This window comes from Cavia porcellus, unplaced genomic scaffold (assembly GCF_034190915.1).
Source record: "Cavia porcellus strain 051 isolate PalLab524CR breed Dunkin Hartley unplaced genomic scaffold, mCavPor4.1 scaffold_23, whole genome shotgun sequence".
Classification (NCBI taxonomy): domain Eukaryota; kingdom Metazoa; phylum Chordata; class Mammalia; order Rodentia; family Caviidae; genus Cavia; species Cavia porcellus.
Window position 1 is genome coordinate 11,423,387 of NW_026947506.1, and position 22,898 is coordinate 11,446,284.

Here is a 22,898-nt window from a genome sequence, read left to right on the forward strand (position 1 = left end):
GAATAAATGGGATTTCCAATCCCAACTTTTTGAGAAACCTCCAGACAGATCTCCACAAAGGCTGTACCAGTCTACACTCCCACCAACAGTGCAGGAGAGTTCCTTTCTCCCCACAGCCTCTCCAGCATTTGTTGTTGTTGGTTTTCTTGATCCTGGCCATTCTTTCAGGAGTGAGATGGTATCTCAGTGTGGTTTTAATTTGCATTTCTCTAATGACCAATGATGATGAGCATTTTTTCATGTATTTATTTGCCATTTGCATTTCTTCATCTGAGAATTGCGTATTCATCTCAGATGCCCATTTTTGGATTGGATCTTTGAATTTTGAAGGTCTGAGTTTTTTTAATTCTTTATATGTTTTAGACAAGAGTCCCTTGTCTGAGAGAGAGTTCACTAAAATCTTTTCCCAGTTTGTGGGTTTTCTTTTCACTATGCTGGAGATTTCTTTTGACATGCAAAAACTTTTTAATAAGAAGTGGTCCCAGTTATTGATTCTGGGAAGTATTTCCCGTGCAGTTTGAGTCCTATTCATGAATTCTCTACCTACTCCTATGTCTCCAAGGTTTCTACCCAATTTGTCTTCCAATAGATTTAGCATTTCTGTTTTAATATTCAGATCTTTGACCCATTTAGATTTTAATTTAGTACATGGTGATAGACATGGGTCTAGCTTTAGTTTTCGGCAAATGGAGAGCCAGTTTTTCCAGCACCATTTATTAAAGAGACTGTCGTTCTTCCAGTGAACCTGCTTGGCTCCTTTATCGAAGATAAGGTGGTTGAGTGTGTTTGTAGTTGTGGTTGTATCTTCTAATCTATTCCATTGATCTTCAGCTCTGTTTTGATTCCAATACCATGTTGATTTTACTACTGTTGCTTTGTAGTATAATTTCAAGTCAGGGATTGTGATGCCTCCTGCTTTGTCTTTGCTGCTTAGAATTGCTTTTGCGATTCTAGGTCTCTTCTGGTTCCAGATGAAATTTAGGAGTGATTTCTCTAGATCTATAAGGTATGTTGATGGTATTTCTATTGGGATTGCATTGAATCTGTATAAGAGTTTTGGGAGAATGGCCATCTTCACAATGTTTGTTCTTCCTATCCATGAGCAAGGGATGTCTTTCCATTTTCTGAGATCATCTTCAATTTCCTTTTACAGTGTAATATAGTTTTCACTGTATAAGTCTTTCACTTCTTTCGTAAGAGTAATTCCTAAATATTTCATTTTTTTGCTTGCTAATGTGAATAGTCCAGTTTCCCTTATTTCCCTCTCTGTGGTTTTGTTGTTTGTGTATAGGAATGCTATTGATTTCTGAGTATTGATTTTGTATCCAGCCACATTACTGAATTTATTTATTGTATCTAAGAGTCTTTCAATGGAGCTTAGGGGGTCTTCTATGTAGAGTATCATGTCATCTTCAAACAATGACAACTTAACTTCTTCTTTTCCTATCTTTACCCCTTTTATTTCTCTTTCTTGCCTAATTGCTCTGGCTAGTACTTCCAGTACTATATTAAATAGGAGTGGTGATAAAGGACATCCTTGTCTTGTGCCTGATTTTAAAGTAAAGGCTTTCAATTTTTGGCCATTTAGTATGATGCTGGCTGTTGGTTTGTCATAAATGGCCTTTATTATATTGAGGTAAAGACCATCTATTCCAATTTTCTGTAGAGTTTTTATCATGAATAAATGTTGGACCTTATCGAAGGCTTTTTCTGCATCTATAGAAATGATCATGTGATTCTTATTTTTGGCTTTATTGATATGGTGAATTACATTTATTGATTTGCGTATGTTGAACCATCCTTGCATTCCTGGGATGAATCCCACTTGGTCATGGTGTATAATCTTCTTGATGATTTGCTGGATCCTATTTGCCAATATTTTATTGAGGATTTTTGCATCTGTGTTCATTAGGGAGATCGGTCTATAGTTCTCTTTTTTAGTTGGGTCTTTCTCAGGTTTTGGTACTAGAGTGATATTTGCTTCCAGGAATGACTTAGGCAGGATTGCTTTCCTTTCAATTTCATTGAATAGTTTGAGGAGTGTCGGCATTAGGTCTTCTTTGTATTTCTTGTAGAATTCTGCAGTGAATCCATCTGGGCCTGGGCTCTTCTTGGTGGGTAAGGACTTAATTACATTTTCAATTTCAGTAACCGAGATTGGGTTATTCAACAGTTTTACATCCTCTTGATCTAGCTTTGGCACTTCATATGCTTCTAAGAAACTGTCTATTTCTTCTGTGTTATCAAACTTTTGAGAGTAGAGGTTTTCAAAATAGGTGTTGATGATCTTCTGTATTTCTATTGGGTCTGTAGTGACTTCTCCTTTTTCATTTCTTATTGCATGAATTTGAGCTTTTTCTTCCCTTTTTTTAATAAGGTTGGCTAGGGGCTTATCGATTTTATTTATTCTTTCAAAGAACCAACTCTTTGATTTGTTGATCCTTTGGATTGTTTTCTTAGTCTCTATTGCATTGATTTCTGCTCTGATTTTTATAATTTCCTCTCTTCTTTTGGCTTTGGGCTTGACTTGCTCTTCCTTTTCTAGCTGTTTGAGGTGTAGCATCAAGTTATTTATTTGTATTCGTTCTGTTTTCCTGATGTGGGAACTCAGTGCAATAAATTTTCCTCTCAGAACGGCTTTCATTGTATCCCACAGATTCCGGTAAGTTGTATCTGCATTTTCATTTTCTTTTAGGTATTGTTTGATTTCTTCTTTAATTTCTTCTGTGACCCACTGATTACTCAAGAGTGTGTTATTCAGTTTCCATGTGTTTGTGGGATTTTTGCGGTATCTTTTATCATTAATTTCTAATTTCAGAGCGCTGTGATCCGATAACATGCAAGGGATGATTTCAGCTCTTTTGCACTTGTTTAAATATGTTCTATGAGCTAATATATGGTCTATTTTAGAAAATGATCCATGTACTGCTGAGAAGAATGTGTATTCTGATGTTGTTGGGTGGAACATTCTGTATATGTCTATCAAACCCATTTGTTCACAGGTATGATTCAGTTCTGTTATTTCTTTACTCATTTTCTGTCTGGTCGATCTGTCCCTTGGTGTCAATGGCGTATTAAGGTCTCCCGTTACAATTGTGTTACTGATAATTTGAGTTTTCATTTCTGTTAATAATTGTTTTATATAACTGGGCGCTCTGGAGTTTGGTGCGTATATATTTAAGATAGTTATCTCTTCCTCTTGGAGTTTTCCCCTTACGAGTATGTAGTGACCTTCTTTGTCCTTTATGGTCATTGTTGGTTTAAAGTTCACGTTGTCTGCAAACAGAATGGCTACTCCTGCCTTTTTTTGGATTCCTGCTGCATGAAGAATTGTTTTCCATCCTTTGACTTTCAGTCTGTGAGTATCCTTCTGGGTTAGATGGGTTTCCTGTAAACAGCATATGGTTGGATTTTGTTTCTTGATCCATTCTGCTAGTCTGTTTCTTTTGATTGGTGCATTGAGACCATTTACATTAATGGTTATTACTGTTAAATGTTGTTTAATTGTAGGATTCTTATCTCTCTGCTGTTGCATCTTTATCTTTCTGTTCTGTTTAATTATTTGCTTTGCTTAGTGGTTTTTTCCTTTGTGTATCTAAACTGTCTTTCAATATTTTTTGCAGGGTTGGTTTGGTGTTCATGAAGTTCTTCAGCTGTTCTTTGTCATGGAAGTATCGTATTTCACCATCTATTTTAAATGATAGTTTTGCAGGATATATCAGTCTAGGTTGGAAATCATTTTGCTTTAGGATCTGGAATACTTCACTCCATGCTCTTCTTGACTTTATTGTTTGTGATGAGAAGTCTGCTGTGATTCTGATAGGTTTTCCTTTATAAGTAATCTGTCTTTTCTCTCTGACAGCTTTTAATAATCTATTCTTGTGTTGGATTTCTGGGATGGTGATTATTATATGTCTGGGTGTAGTTTTATTTTGGTTATGACTATTTGGAGTTCTATATGCTTCACTGATCCTGATGTCAGTTTCTGATCTCATGCTTGGGAAGTTTTCAGCTATTGCTTCTCTAAATATCCTCTTGATATCCTTTATGTTGTCTCCTTCTTTTTCATTAATCCCTATCATTCTTATGTTATTCTTCTTTGCATCATCTTGCAGTTGTTGAATTGTTGTTTCCTGATTCCTTGTTATTTTTAAAAGATCCTTCCTTTCCTGTTCACTTGCTGCAATCCTGTCTTCAAGGTCTGAAATTCTATCTTCACTTTCATTAAGGCGGTTTTTACAACTTTCAGTGGAGTTTTTTATTTCCTGTATATCTCTGTGCATCTGTATTATGTATTCTGTTTGTTTCTTATATTGCTGGTCTAGGGATTCTATCTTTTTGTTTAATTCCTCCAATTTTTTATCTGTGTTTTCTTTAGATATATTTAGAATCTCTTTCATTTCTTTTATCATTTCTTCTTTTATCTGGGAAATTATTTCGAGTTTGAATTTCTTTAAAGCTTCCTGGAGTTGCTTGTCAACTTCAGTAGCTATTGTGTCTAATATATGAGGAGGATGGGATATATTTTCTTCTAAATACTCTTCTCCTAGGGTTTCCTGAGATGGGCTGGAGGTTTGAGGTTGTAATTTGGTCTTTCGTTTTGTCATTTTCCTATATTTCTGTGTTTCAAGTGTTATTTGAAAGCCTCCTCAGGATCTGTTGAAAATCCCCTTCTATGTTTGCAGCTACTGAGACTCTGGCACCACTCTACCCCAGGCCATTGGGCCTGTAGAACCAATGGCCCTTCTCTGCTTGTTCAGAACTCCGCGGTTCCAGACAAGCTGGGCCTCAGGGACACTGTGCGCCCACCTGCCCCTTGGTAGATCCACAGCTCTTGGATCGCAGCCGGGTTAGGGTACTCACCACAGACCGCAGTGCCTCAGGAGTCTGTGATCCCTCCCTGCTTGCAGAGATATCCACAAACCTCCAGACAAAGGAAGGGCCTCCTGCGGGCACTCCGGATCTACCCCGCTCCTCCTCTGCACGCAGATGGCTATGCGCGGCTGGGCTCAGGCCGAGGTGCCTCAGGAACCCGGGACCCCTCCTCCTCCAGACAAAGGAAGGGACCTCTGCAGGCGGCTCCGGATCCGCGCAGCTCCTCCTCCGCACACCGACGGCAAGGCGCGGCTGGGCTCAGGCCGAGGTGCCTCAGGAACCCGGGACCCCTCCTCCTCCAGACAAAGGAAGGGGCCTCTGCAGGCTCTCCGGATCCGCGCAGCTCCTCCTCCGCACACCGAAGGCTCAGCCTAGTTAAATTTTTACGCTACAATCTTTCCTTTGACGTTCACTCTTGCAGGTAGAGGTTTGCTTCTATTTTTATACTTGGCACGGAGCGAAGGCTATAGAGCAGGAGCCAATCAGTGATGAAGGGGCGGGCGATATGAATTGTCCAATCAGGTGCGCCAAGGTAGGATGTCTCTTCTAGTGTCATGGCGTCTGTTGTGTGTCCTGAATACTGTACTGAGAGGCGATTGCTTTCTAGCTTGCGTTTTGTGACTTCACTTCACTGTGGCCTGCTTAGGAAAGAACCTGGGAGACTCTCAAGCCACGCAATGGTGAAGTTGTGGGATGGGAGGCCTGAGATGGGGTGGAAATGGGGGGAACCAGTTAGTGACAGGAAGCACCTAGAGTAGCTGGGAGCCTCTGTGCTTAGCTTCAGAACCTGTGACCCTCCTGGGCTGACAATGAGTCATCTCTATCCCTTTTGCTCCTTGCTAGGGCAAAGCTAGTTCCCCGTCCCGTGAACCCTGTTCCCGCCGTGACACCCCCAGGTTACAGTGTCGTCCAGGATACTTACTGCTGCCTTAGCACCTCTACCAGTCCGGGCAGAGGAAAGGTATAGGGGGAGAGACAGAGTCTGAGATGTGATTTTTGAGCTGGGTGCAACTGTGGTGAGTTAGGTGCCTAGTCTCATTTCTGCCAGCAGCAGATCTGGAGGACCTGAAATTTGTAAGCATCTGTGATGCAGGACCTTATAGCCACAACTCCTGATACTTCAGCTTTTTTATATTTATAGTGACCTCCCGAGTATCCAGTATGTCCTCATTTCCACACTCATGATAGGTGTTGACAAAGGTCCTGAAAACTGAAAATAGTGTGGGGATGTGCCTCCGTGGTGGAGCACTTACCAAACACCCAGTGAACTCCTCCTGTGTTCCATACAGAGCAATGCAAAGGAAATTGTTACTCTTTCTTAATTATTTAGGTGACTCCCCTTCTGGAAGTTAAGATTATTTATGTGAGAACTGCCATAGAGTTTAGCATTCTGGAAAAATGGAGCAGATGTTAAAGTATCTAATAGCAAGGGCAGGGGAAAGTGCACCTGCAAAGTAGATGCCTAAGTTGCTGAGAAATCCCTGAATTGGGGCATTTGCATCGACATATACATGTGATATGGGTAGGAGTGAAAGGGATAGGGGGTCATTCTGAATTAGTGGCTATAGAGTTTGGCCTGATCATAGACATTGTCTAAATAGTAAACTGCTCTCTAACATAGACTTCAGAAGGAGCGTTAGCAGAAAGAAGCCCCAAATAGAAGTTGCACAGGATATAATGGTTAGCCATGAAGAGTTTTCTGCTGAGGGTGGATCAAAGCAGAACGGGAAGGATGTGGAATAGAGTGGCATGATGAAAGGAGCCAATAGTAGGACTTAAAACATAGAAGATCTCCTCTGAAAGTCTGATTATATTTAGTGTAAGGATGGAGGAATAATTGTGTGCTTGCTTCATGTGTGAGTTAGCCAAAAGTCACAGACCTGAAGAAAGGAATGGAACTTAATAATAGATAAGTGTCTTTTGTACTGATCAATTGATGTAATCTTTTTTTTTTTTTTTTGAGACAGGATCTGACTGTGTAGTACAGGCTTGCCTTGAACTGAGTTATATAACTCAGGCTGAACTTGAACTCACAGCAATCCTCCTGCCTGAGCCTCCCTAGTGCTGGGATTACAGGCATGTGCCACTACACCTAGCCATATAATCATTTTTCATTCAAAACCAGAAATTAGCAAACTGGCTTTGGTGTAGATAAAAATTTTGTGGATACTATCATTGAAGTAGATGATAGGAAAAGGGTTCCCCCCAGGAAATGGATTTTCATGAGTGCTTGTATTTGTAGAGAAACTGAATTCTGGAAATTTACTCTGAGCTATGCTCTCCAAAATTTCAATTTGTAACTTTTGTTTTTACATTTTCAGATCATATCTTAGTAAGTTATGCAGAGTGATGTGATATTTTGATAGTTTTTGAACCTCATTGAGCATTGGGATTACATGTATGTGCCGTTATGCCATTCTAAGCTTGGGGTTTTTTATTGCTTATGATTTGCCAATATTTCAGTGCTTGGGTAAAGTAAAAATCAGTGAAGCATGGTTGTTCATCCCTTTTCTCTCAAGCACTGGGGAGACTGAGACAGGAAGTGTTTCAGCTCCCAGACTGGACAACTGAGCAAGATCCTGTTTCAATATGAAATACACATTCTGTGATTTATCTCCACTGAACAGTAATCCATTTAACATGCCCTAAGCCCTTAATAAGTCTCCAGTAATGAAGGATACAAGCAAAATTATTCAGTGGAAACCTTATTTTGAGCTTTTTATTTTATTCTTTTTGCACACTAGGGAAATAAGTTACAATACTTGCTCGTGATGGTGGACCACAGTAATGAAGCACTACTCTGTCAGCAGCAGGCATTAATAGTGAAGAAGCAGTAATTTGCAGTGCACTGTATTCCATAAAGTGAATGAGATATTTAGGGTTTTTTATTATGATTTTGTGTTGCATATGTGTTGCTAAACCCAGATCAAGCAAGTGTGTTGAGCAGGTTTAAAGGATGCAGAGTTTAGCAGTAATGTTACTTGTTCAGGCATATTCCGTGCATTTTCAACACATTTTTAAATAGAACTTCCTTTGGGGTGACCATGATAGTTTTGACTCAAGTATTTACTTTAACTCTTCTAAAATCTTCCATAAAACATAATAATCATCAGATTGTTTCCTTTTTTGAGAGCTATGTTAACCAGGTTCCCCAGAGCAACTGAATCAAGAGAACAATCTGAATAGTATTTGACAAAGGGAATGTTACTCTAGATTCTTATTTTTGTTTGTTCGCTTTGATATGGTTTCATTGTTGTTGTTATTATTATTGTTATTCTTGAGCGGTGTCCCAATCTGATTATACTGTTTGGCTTGCATCATTATAACAAGGGGAGAAGGTAGAAATTTTAGTTGATCAGAGACACACCTGAGCAGTAGAAACACACAAGCCCTAAAGAATGTGCAAGACTGAAGAGAAGACGCTTCCATTCCTAGTTCTAATTATGCTGATTTGGGAACTCTTCTAATCATTTTAACCATGAGTAAACATTAGCCTCCATCCCAGTTTGCCCACTCATGTAATCCCAGTTCCATTTCCATGACATTAAAGAGCTGAAGGAATGGCTGGCGCTATATATAGGTGGGTGTCCCTGTATTTGGTGCATATATACTTATGATTGTTATCCCTCTGTCTTGAAGTTTTCCCCTAACAAATTTGTAGTGAGCTTCATCTCTTTTGATCATTCTTAGTTTAAAGTTCACATTGTCTGTAACAGAATAGCTACCCTACTTATGGGGGGAGGGTTCTTGTTGCATAGAGTATTGTTTTCCAACCTTTACTTTCAGTCTATGACTTTCTTAAGTTAAATGTGTTTCTTGTATACAGCATATTGTTGGGTCTTGATGCCTTTTGCCAGTCTGTTTCTTTTGGTGAATTGAGTCCCTTTACATTGCTGGTTATAACTTACTTGTAGTGGTTTATCTTTTTCATGTTATTTTACTACTGTTAGTTTCCTGATTTTCCCCTCTGTTTAACTGCTTACCTTGTCTGCAGTTTCTTTTTGTTATTGCTCTTGGAATTGTAGTCATTTTTATCCCTATCTAGTTACCTTTCATTACTCTTTGCAGGGAAGGTTTGGTGGTCTTCAGTATCTTCAGTTGTTCTTTACATGAAAGTATCTTATTTCTCAATTAATTTTGAAACATAGTTTTGCAGGGTACATCTGTCTTGGGTGGAAGTTGTTTACCTTGAGGACTTGAAATATTTCACTTCAAACTCTTCCTGATGTAGTAAGGGTTTGTGTTGAGAATTCTGCCTTGATTCTAATGTGTTTTCCTTTGTAGATGATCTGTTCTTATCTCTAACAGCTTTTAATATTCTGTTCTTGTGCTGAATTTCTAGGATTTTGATTATTGCATATCTGGCTGTAGATTTATTTTGGTCATGGTTAATTGGAATGGTATGTGCCTCATTTATCTGTATGTCAGGCTCTTTTCCTATGCATGACAAACTTTCTGGTTTTTTTTTCTGCAAATAGCCATTTTATGTCATTTGTGTTTATTCCTGCTTTTTCATGGACAATTATCAGGGTGTGTGTGTGTGTGTGTGTGTGTGTGTGTGTGTGTGTGTGTAGATATGTAGATATTGCATTTTTTGCATTGTCTTGCAGCTATTGAACTTTTATTTTTAGATCACTTTTTTTTGTACCGGGAATTGAACTCAGGACTTTGCACTTGCCAGGCAGGTGCTTATGCCACTGAGCTATATCCCCAGACCTGATCACTTGTTATTTTTAAAAGATCTTTCAGTTTCTAGCCCTTATCCTGTCTTCAAGGCCTGAAAGTGTGTCTTCAGTTTCTTTCCAGTGGTTTTGTCAGATTTTAATGGAATTTTTAATTTCCTGATTTGTTTGGATCCATTTCATGCATTCTATTTCTTTCCTATACTGAATCATTCAAGGTTTCTATCACTTTTCTATTCTACTCTGTGTTTTTATGTATTTCTACTCTTAGAATTCCTGTGCAATTCCCTCATTATTATTGCTTTTTTTTTTTTAACCTGAGGGACTATTTCTTATCTGGTTTCCTCTATAGCCTCATGGATTAGTTTGTTTATTTTGATTGCTAACATTTCATAAATTGCATGTGTATGTCTTCATTGTATTGTCTTCTGGGCTTGTTCTGTGTGAGCGGGAGGTCTGAGGTTGCATCTTGCTTCTGTGTCTTGTCATTTTCTATTTGAAAAATTTTTATTTTATTTTCTGTGTTGATACATGTAAGCTTTTGTAGTAGGTAGCTATGTCACTAGTATCAAAACCTCTCTAGGAAGAATGTGTACTTCAAGGATGTCTTCTGTGCATAGGAGATTCCAGATATGTTTCTGTACCGAGATTCTACCTTCTCAATTAATGAAGTATGAGATGTTGGTATTTGTTTGGTTCTGCCCCCAGACATTTGGTGCTGCAGTGCAGTGAGGTCATCACCCAGAGCTTTCCCAGTATTGTCACAGAAGGTGGTGATAGCCCTGGGCTGCATGGTCTGAGGTATAAGGCTGTTTATTCCTGTGCTTCTCTGACTGGGTTAGAAGGGTTAGCTATTACATTTCCTCCACAAATCTGTAGTCTTTAATCTTGTTCCGAGAGGTTCCAGAGTGCTCTGGTGCACAAAAGGAAAGGGGAAAAAAGAAAGGAAAGAAAAAAGAAAAAGGAAAGGGAAAGGGAAGGAAAACTGGCCAATCATCAGGGAATCTTGTGTCACACTGATTTTATTTTCCAGATGTATGTCCCTCCTCTGTGCCAGTTACCTATATTTTAGTTGAATTCCTCTGAGTAGCTCTGAATGAGTCTCCTCTATTCAGCCATGTTATCTCCCTTCACATGTAAAATTTTTTATGTTTGCATTGATAATCAGGTGAAACATTTGGGTTTTGGTTAGGGTTAGGCTTGGTGTTTCATACGTGAAATTCTAGGACTTTCAGCTGTAGGAGGATAAGTAGTTTAAAGCCAGCCTGGGTTACCTTGTATGTTCAAGGCCAGCCTGAACTATGTCAAAAACACATGAGTGAATATTGTAGGTCAGCATTAAACTGCATGCTCAGTGTGCCTGTGGTTCAGTATTATATCTTTTGTGGGGGGCAGGGACAAATTGGAACTGCAAAGCTAACCTTTCCCTACCATTTATAGTACTTTTAAGTTAGAATCTATATCAAATTTATTCTTTATAAATGAAGGAAAATGTCATATATCCTGATGGAATTTTTTGTAAATACCTACAGTTTGGAAAAATATTTTCTTTCTTGTATTATACACAGCAAAAGTGTATGGAATACCTGTTACATGAGTATTTTTAAGTCCTTTATAATTAGCGATTTCTAATGGTATTTTGGATGGACAGTAAATTTCTCACTAAAACCATCTACGTATGTATATTGATTGAGGTAGCTTATGTGTCTCTGACTGAAAATGTGCTGCTTATGATTCAATTGCAAGGAAATTTTATAAGATATTTGCAGCTTGATGCTAGTTTCATATCAGTAAAGTTTCTTGCTAAATTTCCATTCTAATCTTTAAAATATGATCCCTTTTCTTAATGCACCAAGATAGTTAGTTAACAAGTGTGTAGCATTATTCCTTTTCCTTTCATTTTTTTACTCAAGAGGATTGAATGCTGACATACAGATTAAAAGTAAATCAAATGATTGAAGTAATCAATGAAAAGATGAATACTCTCTGAGAGTACGTTTTATAAAATATCAAAATCAAATTTGCTTTTCCTAGACTATGCTCAGTGTGAAAAGTCTTATACTCTGGCCATCTCATGCCTGTTTGCAGTGTTCCAAATGCGTGACTTTTCCTGCGGTCAGAGTTACCAAAACTGAACTAATTGTTCAACTCTGATTTAAGAACTTAATATATTAGTCTCACTTTTAGATTACACTACAGTGAACTTCAAGAATTATAATTCAATAGATAGGTAAAATCACAGCATAATGCTTAGCAGGTTGTTCAGTAGTATAAATATATTTAATATATTAAATTAATATATTTAATTAATTAATATAAATTAAATTATATTGCTATTTGCTCTGTGTCACAATTTAAATTCCACCATTGTGTCTTTATTCTGGTTTGGATTTCAGCAGATACAACAGTCATGCTTGTTGAGAAATATTGGACCTTGTTTCAGGTTATTCTTTTTGGCTTCTTGGCTTTCCCATGGCTTCTCCAGCGAGCTCCCTCTTGCTGTGCTTGCCGATGAACCTGTTCACAGTGCAGAGGAACTGGCTCACCAGCATACTGTGTGGAGTGAGTCCACACTGCACACAACCATGTACTTGTTGTCTGCTTTTCCCATCTCTAAAATTATGTTCAGTGTCATCATCAATGGTGGTCAGCGTGTTGTGCCTCCACTTCTGTATCACATGTGTCCTGGGCTCTCAATGTTCTTGTTCTTTCCCCTATGCTACTATCAATTTTTGCTCAGTATTATGGGCTATGCCCTGTATTTGTCCATTTCTCTGTCCATGTTACAGTATGCATTTTGCCCTCTGTGATAGTTTGTACCTTGTGTCTTCATCCTGGGGTGTGTTCACTGAGAGGAATTAGGTTGACAAGAGTATGTTTCTATGTTGACTTGTGTGAGACTAATGTTATCCAAGATTTTCCCTGCCACAGTTTCCATCAGCAGTGGGACTTGTACAGAGGAGAAATCCTACTCATCATGTTTGTGATGTCCTCAGTTGCTTAGTCTGAATTGTCTTCACTTATGTCTTCATTTTGTCTATCATCTTCTATGTCTCTTCTTCTGCTGAGGAGTGGTAGATTGCCTTTTAGAAGGATATAATTTACCTCACTGTGTTTGGCAATTGCTCTGCCCTTTCTTTGTTGTTTTTTTCCAACCCAAATTCTAAAATATCTCAAAAGAGACTTTGCAGAATCAGTTATAGAATGTCAATAATCCTGTCACTTTTAACATAAGGAGAAATAATCAATAGATCAACAGGAAAAAAAGCCTTTCCCACCAAATTCTCCACTACAAGTTTTGAGGCTAGGGATCTAGTAAGTAGGAACACACTGGATTCAGTGTTTCTTCATTTTCTTCCATTGACCAATTCTCTTCCTTTACCATTCGCCTCCCTAATATATTCTGGTTTCCTTTTTGTTTCTTTTTCTCATTCTTTCTTTGCTTCATCTCTCTGCTTAAAAAATTTTTTTTTAATTTTAAGGAGAAAAAGGAAAAAGCAGAAAAATCAGGTAGCAAAGAAAACTTAAAAAACAAGAAAAACAAATGGAGAACAACAGCACACACATCAACAATAGTAATAGGTTTTCAAAACAAGGTGATAGGGATATAACAATGGTTGCTATACTGCATACTGTTATCTTCAGTATAGTTGCTCAGGTTACCAGACACATAAATAAAACAAAACAGCAAAATGGAACAAAGCATTAGATTTCAAGAATAAGACAGGAGGAAATTCCCGTCAGTTGCCACAATGCAGGCTACCTACCCTAGACCTGCAAAGTCAATCAAACAATGCAAGCATCAAGCTATTCCTTTTATCTCAGTTGCTGTCATCTCTGAGTCCTCTGAGTCAGCCAGTTGCTTACCAGCGTGGGAGAGGGATGCTCTTCTGGGTTCCCAGCCTGCACACCACATGGCTCATGGAAAGGCATGGTTAATCTTCTTACTGAGTCTCTTCCCGATCCCCATGTCAGTGCCTGGCTCACAGGAAGGTGTGGTTCTGCTTCTGGCTGAGTCTCTTCCTGATCCCCATGGTGGATCCTGGCTCATGGGAAGGCATGGTTTATCTTCTTGCTGAATTGCTTCCCGATCCCCATGGCGGAACCTGGCTCATGAGAAAGTGTGGTTCATCTTCTTGCTAAGTCTCTTCCTGATCCCCATGGCAGAGCCTGGCTCACCAAAAGACATGATTCCACTTCATGCAGAGTCTTTTCCTGATCTCCTTGGCAGGACCTGACTCCTCTGTGCCTTTTATTTGTTATTTTCCTTTCTGTACTTCTATTCCTCCTTATTTCCATTTTATGTTCTTATACCCTTTCTTTTTTTTTTCACTTACCTGTCGCATAAATCTCCCTCTTTACTATATTTCTCCCTTCATTAATTATTATTAGTTCCACTGCAAATAGTCCTCCAATTTGTCTATTTACCATTTCAGAGATAGCCAACTTTACTAAAATATGTTTACTGTTTGATTTCTTAATTTGATAATATACATAGTCAATAGCCTAGTCCATTTAGAATTTTTTATTTTCTCCTAAAGAACCCCAAACCCTTATTTCTTCTGTTTTTCCCAAGCCATATGAATGGCTAATTTACTGTGTACTATCTATTTTCATGTTCGGACCATCTTGTATATGTGATTAATTCAACATTGCCTCTATCTGTCTTTTCAACATGGTATTTACAAGATGCTGTAGCATTTGTACATTAATTCTTTCCATTTATGAATGTATATTATTATGGAAGTCTTAGATCTTTGGTGATTCTCAGTTTGTACAGATTTGACCTGTTTCTACATGTTAACTTTTATGAAGACTAAATTGAAATGTAATTATAAAATGCATTCCCCGTAAGTGCTAGGATTACAGATATGCACCACCATGCTTGTCTCTCAATTCAGCATTTTATGTGAGGACTTAAGACATCTTAGATTGTAAATCTAAACCTTCCTTTGAGAAATATATGTCTGATCCTACAGCAGGCAGTGACTTTTGAGGATGTGGCTGTGAACTTCACCAATGAGGAGTGGACTTTGCTGAATCCATCCCAAAAGAAGCTCTACAGAGATGTGATGGGAGAAACCTTTAAGAACATGGTGACTATAGGTAATGATGACATCTCTTTCTCATTTACACTCTCAGAAAATATTGTTTGTCATCAGTGCTATTTCCTTAAAAAGAATGTGAAAACATTTTGAAGAATAGCTCTGACTTGGTTCCATTATATTATGAATCTAATTGAGATCTATTAATTTTTATGTATTATTATAATGAGTTCTTAAATTTGTGTCTACAATTCAGGAAGCGCTGGGGACAACCAGGAAGTTGAAAAAGCATGCAAAAATTACTGGAGATACCTAAGGTAATTTGCACTCAGAAGGAGAAAAAATGTTTCTCAGGAGTCAGTCTCAAGAGTCAATGAGCAGAAACATGACCAGCAAGAAAATAAGACAGAGTTCAATTTAATGTCACAAATATTCTCCAAAGAAGTATACAGGTTGAGTACACAAAAAGTGAGAATTCATTCAAAAAATGTATGAAATTGCATTTAGGTATTGCATATAGATGTATATGAAAAGCATAAACTGAGTTTTGACAGCAACCCATCTGTTGGATATCTATGTATGCATGTCAGTATAACACATTTGGTATCTGAAAATTGCTAACCTTTTGGCAGAGTTCAAAGTACAAATGAATTCTAATGTTTCAGTATGTTTTTCAAGTCATTGTCCAGAAAATTGAGTCCATTGTGAGTTAGTATTATCGCAAGATGCCCTCCAACTTTGCTGGTGGAATGCCACATACAATCACTATGATAACTGGTATGCAGATATCTCTAAAAGTTGGTCAAGATATATGTCTCCTGTGTATATTCTCAACAGAGTCAGAATACTCATTTAATACACTTGCATTTATACCCCATATGCAGTGCAGGCCAATTTAAAACAAGTTGGCCCTTCAGTCAACTTAGATGTTTATCACTGAATGCATGGATAAGGAAAATTGTTGAGAGGTTCCTTGTACTCATACATTCCTGTAAATGCAGCACTCTGAGAAACAGAATCTTCAGAATTGCAAGTTGCAGCTCTGTCTGAACATCTTAATAATTCATGAAAATCTCAAAATGAGAAATAAAAAGCTAGAGATTTTGTGCTAAGATCTGTATTTCATTCCCAGCACTGAATAGAAATAGGAAGTATGCTATATAGTCAGCTAAAAAAGATAGGTAATATCATGTCCATTGACAAAAGAAATAGATGGGTCTTCTTCCCATAATGTTAAGTGAAATAACTCAGATGCAAGATGTGAGATGTCACATAGTTTCTTATATATGAGGAGGCAATAATTATAAATTAGAGACTAAAATAAAGGAGAGTTGATAGCAAAAGGAAAAATTGACTTTTTGGGGGTGGGAAAGACAACCAGGATAAAGAGAGAAGGGAGAGAGTGATGGTGGAAATGGTATCAAAATGATCAATATGTTATACACGTATGTATCCATTATCTGACAATGAACAAAAACATACTATATTTCAAATATACCAACTTTAACATTGCCAAATGAAAACCACTCTTTTGGGAATTGCTGTTTTTGAATGTATCTTGCAAGGTGTTCAGTTAATTCATTGTCAGAATTTCTTTTTTTTTTTAATTTATTTTATTTATCGATACAGGGATCGAACTCACGACTGCCTGCTTGCCAGGCAGGTGCTTATGCTGCTGAGCTAAATCCCCAGCTCCAGTTGTCAAAATTCCTTAGTAGGCATCCAAACAGAACTTAATTCCGGTAAAACAGTAATATGGAGACCCGTTTTAATACCATGATTTTCTTTACAGAAATGAAGAGGTAAAGAGGTGCTATCAAGATAAAGCTTGTACTCAGTATGAAGAAGTATTCCTTTGTACTCCAGATGCTAATGTGAATGTGAAAGAAACACACACATCCAATGATGTTCAGATCCATGAAAGAAATCACACTGCAGGGAAACCCTATGTATGTAAGCAAAGTGGGATAGCTTTCAAGTGGCACAGTAATTGTGAAGGATGTGAAAAGACTCACCCTGGAGAGAAATGCTGTGTATGCAAGCAGTGTCGAAAAGCTTTCAGCAGGTTCAGTGAATATAAAACACATGAAAGAAGTCACACAGGGGAAAAATATCTATGTAAGCAGTGTGGGAAAGCTTTCATCAGAAACACTTATTGTCGAAGACATGAAAGAATTCAGGGGGAGAAGCCCTATGTATGTAATCAGTGTGGACAAGCTTTCACTACACACAGATCTTGTCAGATACATGAAAGACTTCACACTGGGGAGAAACGCCATATATGTACGCAATGTGGGAAAGCTTTCAGTAGGCGCAGTAGCTGTAAAATACATGAAAGGACTCACACGGGAGAAATGCTGTATCTGTAAGTATTGTGGGAAAGATTTCAGCAGAAACACTTCTTGTCGAAGACATGAAAAAACTCACACTGGCGAGAAATCCTATGCATGTAAACAATGTGGGAAAGCTTTTACCACACAGGAATACTGTAAAATACATGAAACAATTCACACTAGGGAGAAACACTACCACTGTAAGCAATGTAGGGAAGCTTTCATAAGTTATAGTAAATATAAAACACATGAAAAAACACACACAGGGGAGAAACCCTATACCTGTAAGCATTGTGGGAAAGCTTTCAGCAGAAACACTCATTGTCAAACACATGAAAGAACTCACACAGGGGAGAAACCCTATGTATGTAAGCTATGTGGGAAAACTTTCAGTAGACAGAGATCTTGTCAAATACATGAAACACTTCACACAGGGGAGAAACCCTATATGTGTACGCAATGTGGGAAAGCTTGCAGTAGGCTTGGTGACTGTAAAATACATGAAAGAACTCACACAGGGGAGAAGCCCTATGTGTGTAAGCAATGTGGGAAAGCTTTCAGCAGAAATGCTCATTGTCAAAGACATGAAAAAATTCACACTGGGGAGAAATCATATATATGTAAGAAATGTGGGAAAGCTTTCATGAGTTACAGTGACTATAAAACACATGAAGGAACACACAAATGGGAGAAACCCTATGTATGTAAGCAATGTGGGAAAGCTTTCATCAAAAAGTCTTCTTCTCAAGCACATGAACGAATTCACACTGGGGAAAAACCCTATGTATGTAAGCAATGTGGAAAAGCTTTTGCCACGCGTGGAAATTGTCAAATACATGAAAGAATTCACACTGGGGAGAAACCCTATGTATGTAAGCAATGTGGGAAAGCTTTCTCCACACAGAGATATTGTCAGATACATGAACGAATTCACACTGGGGAGAAACCCTATGTATGTAAGCAATGTGGGAAAGCTTTTGCCACACAGGGAAATTGTCAAATACATGAAAGAATTCACACTGGGAAGAAACCCTGTGTATGTAAGCAATGTGGGAAAGCTTTCAGTAGTCAGAGTCAATGTAACATACATGAAGAGGTTCACACTGGTGTTAATCCTGTGTGTGTAAGCAGTGTGGGAAAGCCTTCCCAGGTACAGTGAATGTAACGTACATGAATGAACTTACACTGTTAGAAAATCTATGTATGTAAATAATGTGGGAAAACAGTCCCCACATGGAGATCTTGTCCAATAAATGAAAGATTTCACACTGGTGAAAAAGCCCAAGTATGTGGGAAATGTGGAAAAACTTTCACAAGGCACAGTAAATGTAAGATATTTGAGAACTCATACAAGGTATGTGTGTAAGCAGTGTCGGAAAGCTTTCACCACATGCAGGTGTTGTTAAATTAATGAAATAATTTATATTGAGTAGATACCTTATGTATGCAACACTGGAAAGCATTCATCAGGTACAGTGCATGTAAAATACACAAAGCTCTGAGTGTGGATTAATCCTACATACAGAGGCAATGTGTAACTACATTCAGCATACATGATTTTCACATGTACAAAAGAATTTGTTGAACAGAAATCCTATGTAGATAAGCAATATGGGGGAAATGCCAGTCCACACATTTGTTAAATACATGAAAAGTCTCACTGGGGAGAAAGCTTATATATATATATATAAGCCTATTTTGAAAACCCTGTGAAAATTTATCATGCAATGGAGACCTGAAGAAATTAATACAAAAAATTTGATGTCAATTTTTCTTCACTGATGTTTCAGAAAATACAAATCTCAGGTGGAGCTGTCTTACAGTACCTACATTGTGTGGTTTTAGTAAGTCATTTTATACATATTCAGGTTATCTGGAGGGTTTAATGTAGAAATACCAAGTTGATACAATTTTGTAATTTTGAGTATCTGTTTAATCCATCGTGTCTTTTAATTAAACATAGTGAAATGAAGTGTTTTTTTTACTTTCAGGTATGGTTAGTGTCTACATAGTTAATGTATGTCTTTGAGATGGAGAGGTATAGCCCACTAAAAATACTTAATTTTTATATTGTTTTCTGTTAATTGTTGGGATATGGCCACTATGTTTGTTTTAAAATGTTTGGTTCAAGCTGGGTGTGGTGACACAAACCTAATACCAGCACTTGGGAGGCTGAGGCAAGACATTGCAAGTTTGAGACCAGCCTGGGCTACAAAGTGAGTTCAAGACCAACCTGAACTCCATAGTAAGACCCTGTGTCAAAAAGAGAAAAAAAAAATTGGTTCATATCCTCCATGTTTGGTATAAAACATGATGTTGCTGAATTTGTTCCCACATTTTGTATTAAGATTTATATTTATAGAGGCTTGTGAACATGTGTTTTTGGCAAAGTTTAGGTGCTTTTCACACAATTTGTGAATGGTATGTCTTTCATGTTGTGAAAAGATACCTCCTTGTATCTTAATTTCATTGTATATTATATCATGTATATAATGTTGCATGAGTCTTTTTATTGAAGCCAGTATCATCCTTTAAATCATTTTTATGTTTTCTTGCCATTCTGTTTTTGTATTTGTATTGCAGTGAATTTAATTTGGTGTTAATTTTTCTACCACACATACCAAAAGTAAACTGTGCTGCTGTGAATTTCTGACTGCTTCTGATCAGCAGAACCATAACTTTTCTACAAATTTATGACATTACAGCAACGTTTCCAGAAAGCATCACTCCATGATGTGATTTATCTATAACAACATTTCGAAAGGAAGTCCTGTCTGCTGTGCAGTTGGACTGGGGAGAATGGCTGTTATTGACTGTACAAGGCAAATGCCTGTATTCTATTCCCTGATGCCCTGATTCGTATCTTTGGTAATCATTATTTTTAACCTAATCCTCTGAGCTAATGATGTGAAAGAAAACCTAACTCATGTGAGGTATCAGTCAGTTTGGTAAAAAGGAATTGATGAAGTTATAATTCAGATCATTTTTTCTCCTACCAGTCTTTGAGACAAATTTCTACAGTGCCATTTCTCATTGTTCATCAGGACCACTGCCTGATACTTGTAGCATGTACCAGTTGCCTTCAACACATACGCTGGGTTGTGGTGTGTGTGTGAGTCCCAGTTGGTATCCTCTGGGTGCAGTTTTTGCTTTTTTTTTTTAAGCATTGATGTTATTTGTAAATTGTTTAATACAGTGTTCTTGAGTACAAAAGATACTCAAGTCTGATGGCAATATGTTGTTACAAACCTATGGTATTATGAAAATGTACATGAGTACTCATTAAGTATCCCTAATCCAGTGAGTATAGCTTGTCATAGTCATAATTATGTTTACACACATAAATTAGCAGCTGTGTAATATCTTTTAAAAGTATGTCTGTTTTGTATCTGAAATATCTGATATAATTCATGGACAAAAGATACTTTACAGTGTCAATTTTTATACCCAACATCATGTGACCAACTTCCCTGCAAAATGTGTCTGCTCACCATCAGGAAGATATGTGGTGTTTATTACTATTCACACTAGGAATAGACTATTGAAAGTACATGACATTTATGCTGAGTACATTCACTTTCTCATTACTTTACCATGAAAATAAAAGGTGCTGATCCTGTTGATGCATGATTGTAATCCTAGCAACTCAGAAGACTCAAGTGGGTAAGGAAAAAGTTGAGTCCAGCCTATTCAACTTAGTGAGAGCCTGTCACAAAATATATCTTCAAGTTCTGCAGATGTAGCCCAGCACTTTTGAATTCCTAGGTTTACTCCCCAGTATCAAAATTGTTTTAATAGTAATCATCACATATCGGTCTTCCTTTTTCACTTGACCACTTTAACAGTTTATCCCAGCCATCACTTGAGAAGCACATTTGTTTATGGACTGATTGTAATGAGCATCATACGTCAGGTGTCATTTTAACCAGTTGATTCTTGTATTGAACACATTTGATACAATTATCATTTTTGTACTTGCTATTATACTATTTTATATAAATTACCAAAAATATACAATTTATGATTGCCTTATATTTAAAGAATTGGACTGGCAAGCGATTTATGAATCCAGGTCTAAGCAAATATATCATCTTTAGTCATAGCAGCAGGAGTGGCTGGGATGTTAGGATCATGAGTTTAAAGCTAACGTTGGGGCAGCTCATTTGGATGCCTCAGCAAATTATGAAACAATTGTCTACACCTGCATTTGAAATTTAAGGAAAGAAACAATTTGAGCTCAAGAATATAAACATAGGATAGGATTAAAAGATAACATTGCAAATCACTGTGATTTGGTTGTTCAGAAAATACACTTTTCAAGGTAATATTTGTGCAGCAGTCACATATATGTATCAAGCAAAATATAAACAGTCAAACATGAATCAGCCAGGAATCTCAAGTTCTGAGTGTGGATATTAAAAACTGTTTTCTCAATATTGAAGGTGGTGTTTTGGGGTAGAAAATAATATTGGATGACAGCAAAGTAAAAGGCTTATATACAATTTTAAAATGTCTGTACAAACATGGAAGCAATACAACAACAAAGAAGCATGAAGAAATAACGTACAGAATGGAAAAAATTTGCTTGGTATTCCATGAGATCTACCATCTAAAAAAACCAAAACAACAATGACAAGCAAGACAGTGAAATGAATACACACTTGTCAGAATAAATACAGTGCCAATAAATATCTGAAAACCTGTTGACCATTTTTGCCCAACATAGAAATGCATATTGGAACATTGTCTCGTTCTAGACAAAACATGTCACCACAAACTCAAAAGAAAGTTTATGAGCCTGCAGGGAAAGAGGAACCATTCAACATCATTGGTGGGAATTTAAGTATTTTAACCAGTAGCAAAATCAGTGTATAAAATATTAAAAACACTAAGTAGTAATTCCATTCAGAGTAGTGCTTCCTTTTGTGGGTATCTTTCCCAAAGAGTTAAAGACATCGTATTTCTATGACCCATGCAAATTCCTGTTTAATACAGCAATATGCACCTTTTCTGTGGGGCAGTAGCAGTTAACACTGCTCTTTCAGCCACAAGATACCAAGGATAAACAATATTCCAGTGCACTTCATTTAGTAAGTTATATGTGATATTTTACTGTGAAATGGGCTCAATGTTAGATTTTTCTACTACACTATAGGTCAACATAACAATAATAAGCATTTAAATGTAGCAAGGGCATCACTATTGTGTTCATTAGATTTGGTATGTTAGATGTACATTCAGCATATTTTATTTATTTATTTATTTTTATTTTTTGATTGGTACCGGGGATCGAACTCACGACGGCCTGCTTGCAAGGCAGACGCTTATACCGCTGAGCTAAATCCCCAGCCCCCATTCAGCATATTTTAACTCAATGCTTTTGGTTGCTGCAATATTTACACATTGTACCTCATGGAAATCTGTAACCACTTCACCTTTGTTGAGGTGATGTGCATGACATCAACCTGATGACATTCTCTCCTGGGTTCAGTGCTATTAGTCACTGTATTGCAGTGAGACACATGTATACACATGTATATAAAAGGTTTTTTTGTACTTACAAAAGTTTTTAAATGTCCTTGTATAATCAGAGGGTGAATACCTCTGTAATGAGTGTCTAAGTGCTTAAAATTGGGAACCAGTGAATGCTTAATAATGCTAGAAGGTTAAGAACAAGAAGAATCAGTAAAAGAGGCACAGTCTAAGAGAAAAGACTTTGAACTCCCATAAAATAAGCCTAATAAAGATCTGTATTCAAAGATTAGTCATTGGAGTCTGATGTTCTTGAATTATGACAGCTCCCAACATCACATGTGTTTAAGATAATTTGAGACTCAGAAGCTTCTCTTTTCCACTGTGGTTTTTTTTTTTTTTTTTTTTTTTTTTGGCTCACCAATGCCAAGTCCTCTTGCAAGGCAAGACTTTTTCCTCATGACAGTTATTTCCCACTCGGAAAATGGCCC

The 22,898-nt window shown here is 37.4% G+C and overlaps 1 protein-coding gene across 2 annotated transcripts; it reads left to right on the forward strand.

The window, feature by feature from the left end:
- Nucleotides 1-5,416: 5,416 nt before the first annotated feature.
- LOC106026832 (zinc finger protein 14-like) lies at nt 5,417-21,624 on the forward strand. Of its 2 annotated transcripts, none has more exons than XM_063233576.1 (4): nt 5,417-5,555; nt 14,537-14,663; nt 14,859-14,919; nt 16,395-21,624. In XM_063233576.1, exon 4 carries the CDS (start codon nt 16,688-16,690, stop codon nt 18,092-18,094), a length of 1,407 nt encoding a protein of 468 aa, XP_063089646.1. In that variant the 5' UTR covers nt 5,417-5,555; nt 14,537-14,663; nt 14,859-14,919; nt 16,395-16,687; the 3' UTR covers nt 18,095-21,624. The 2 variants fall into 2 exon arrangements, with proteins under 2 accessions (XP_063089646.1, XP_063089647.1); XM_063233577.1 differs by having other exon boundaries at nt 5,433-5,555; nt 14,540-14,663.
- Nucleotides 21,625-22,898: the final 1,274 nt, after the last annotated feature.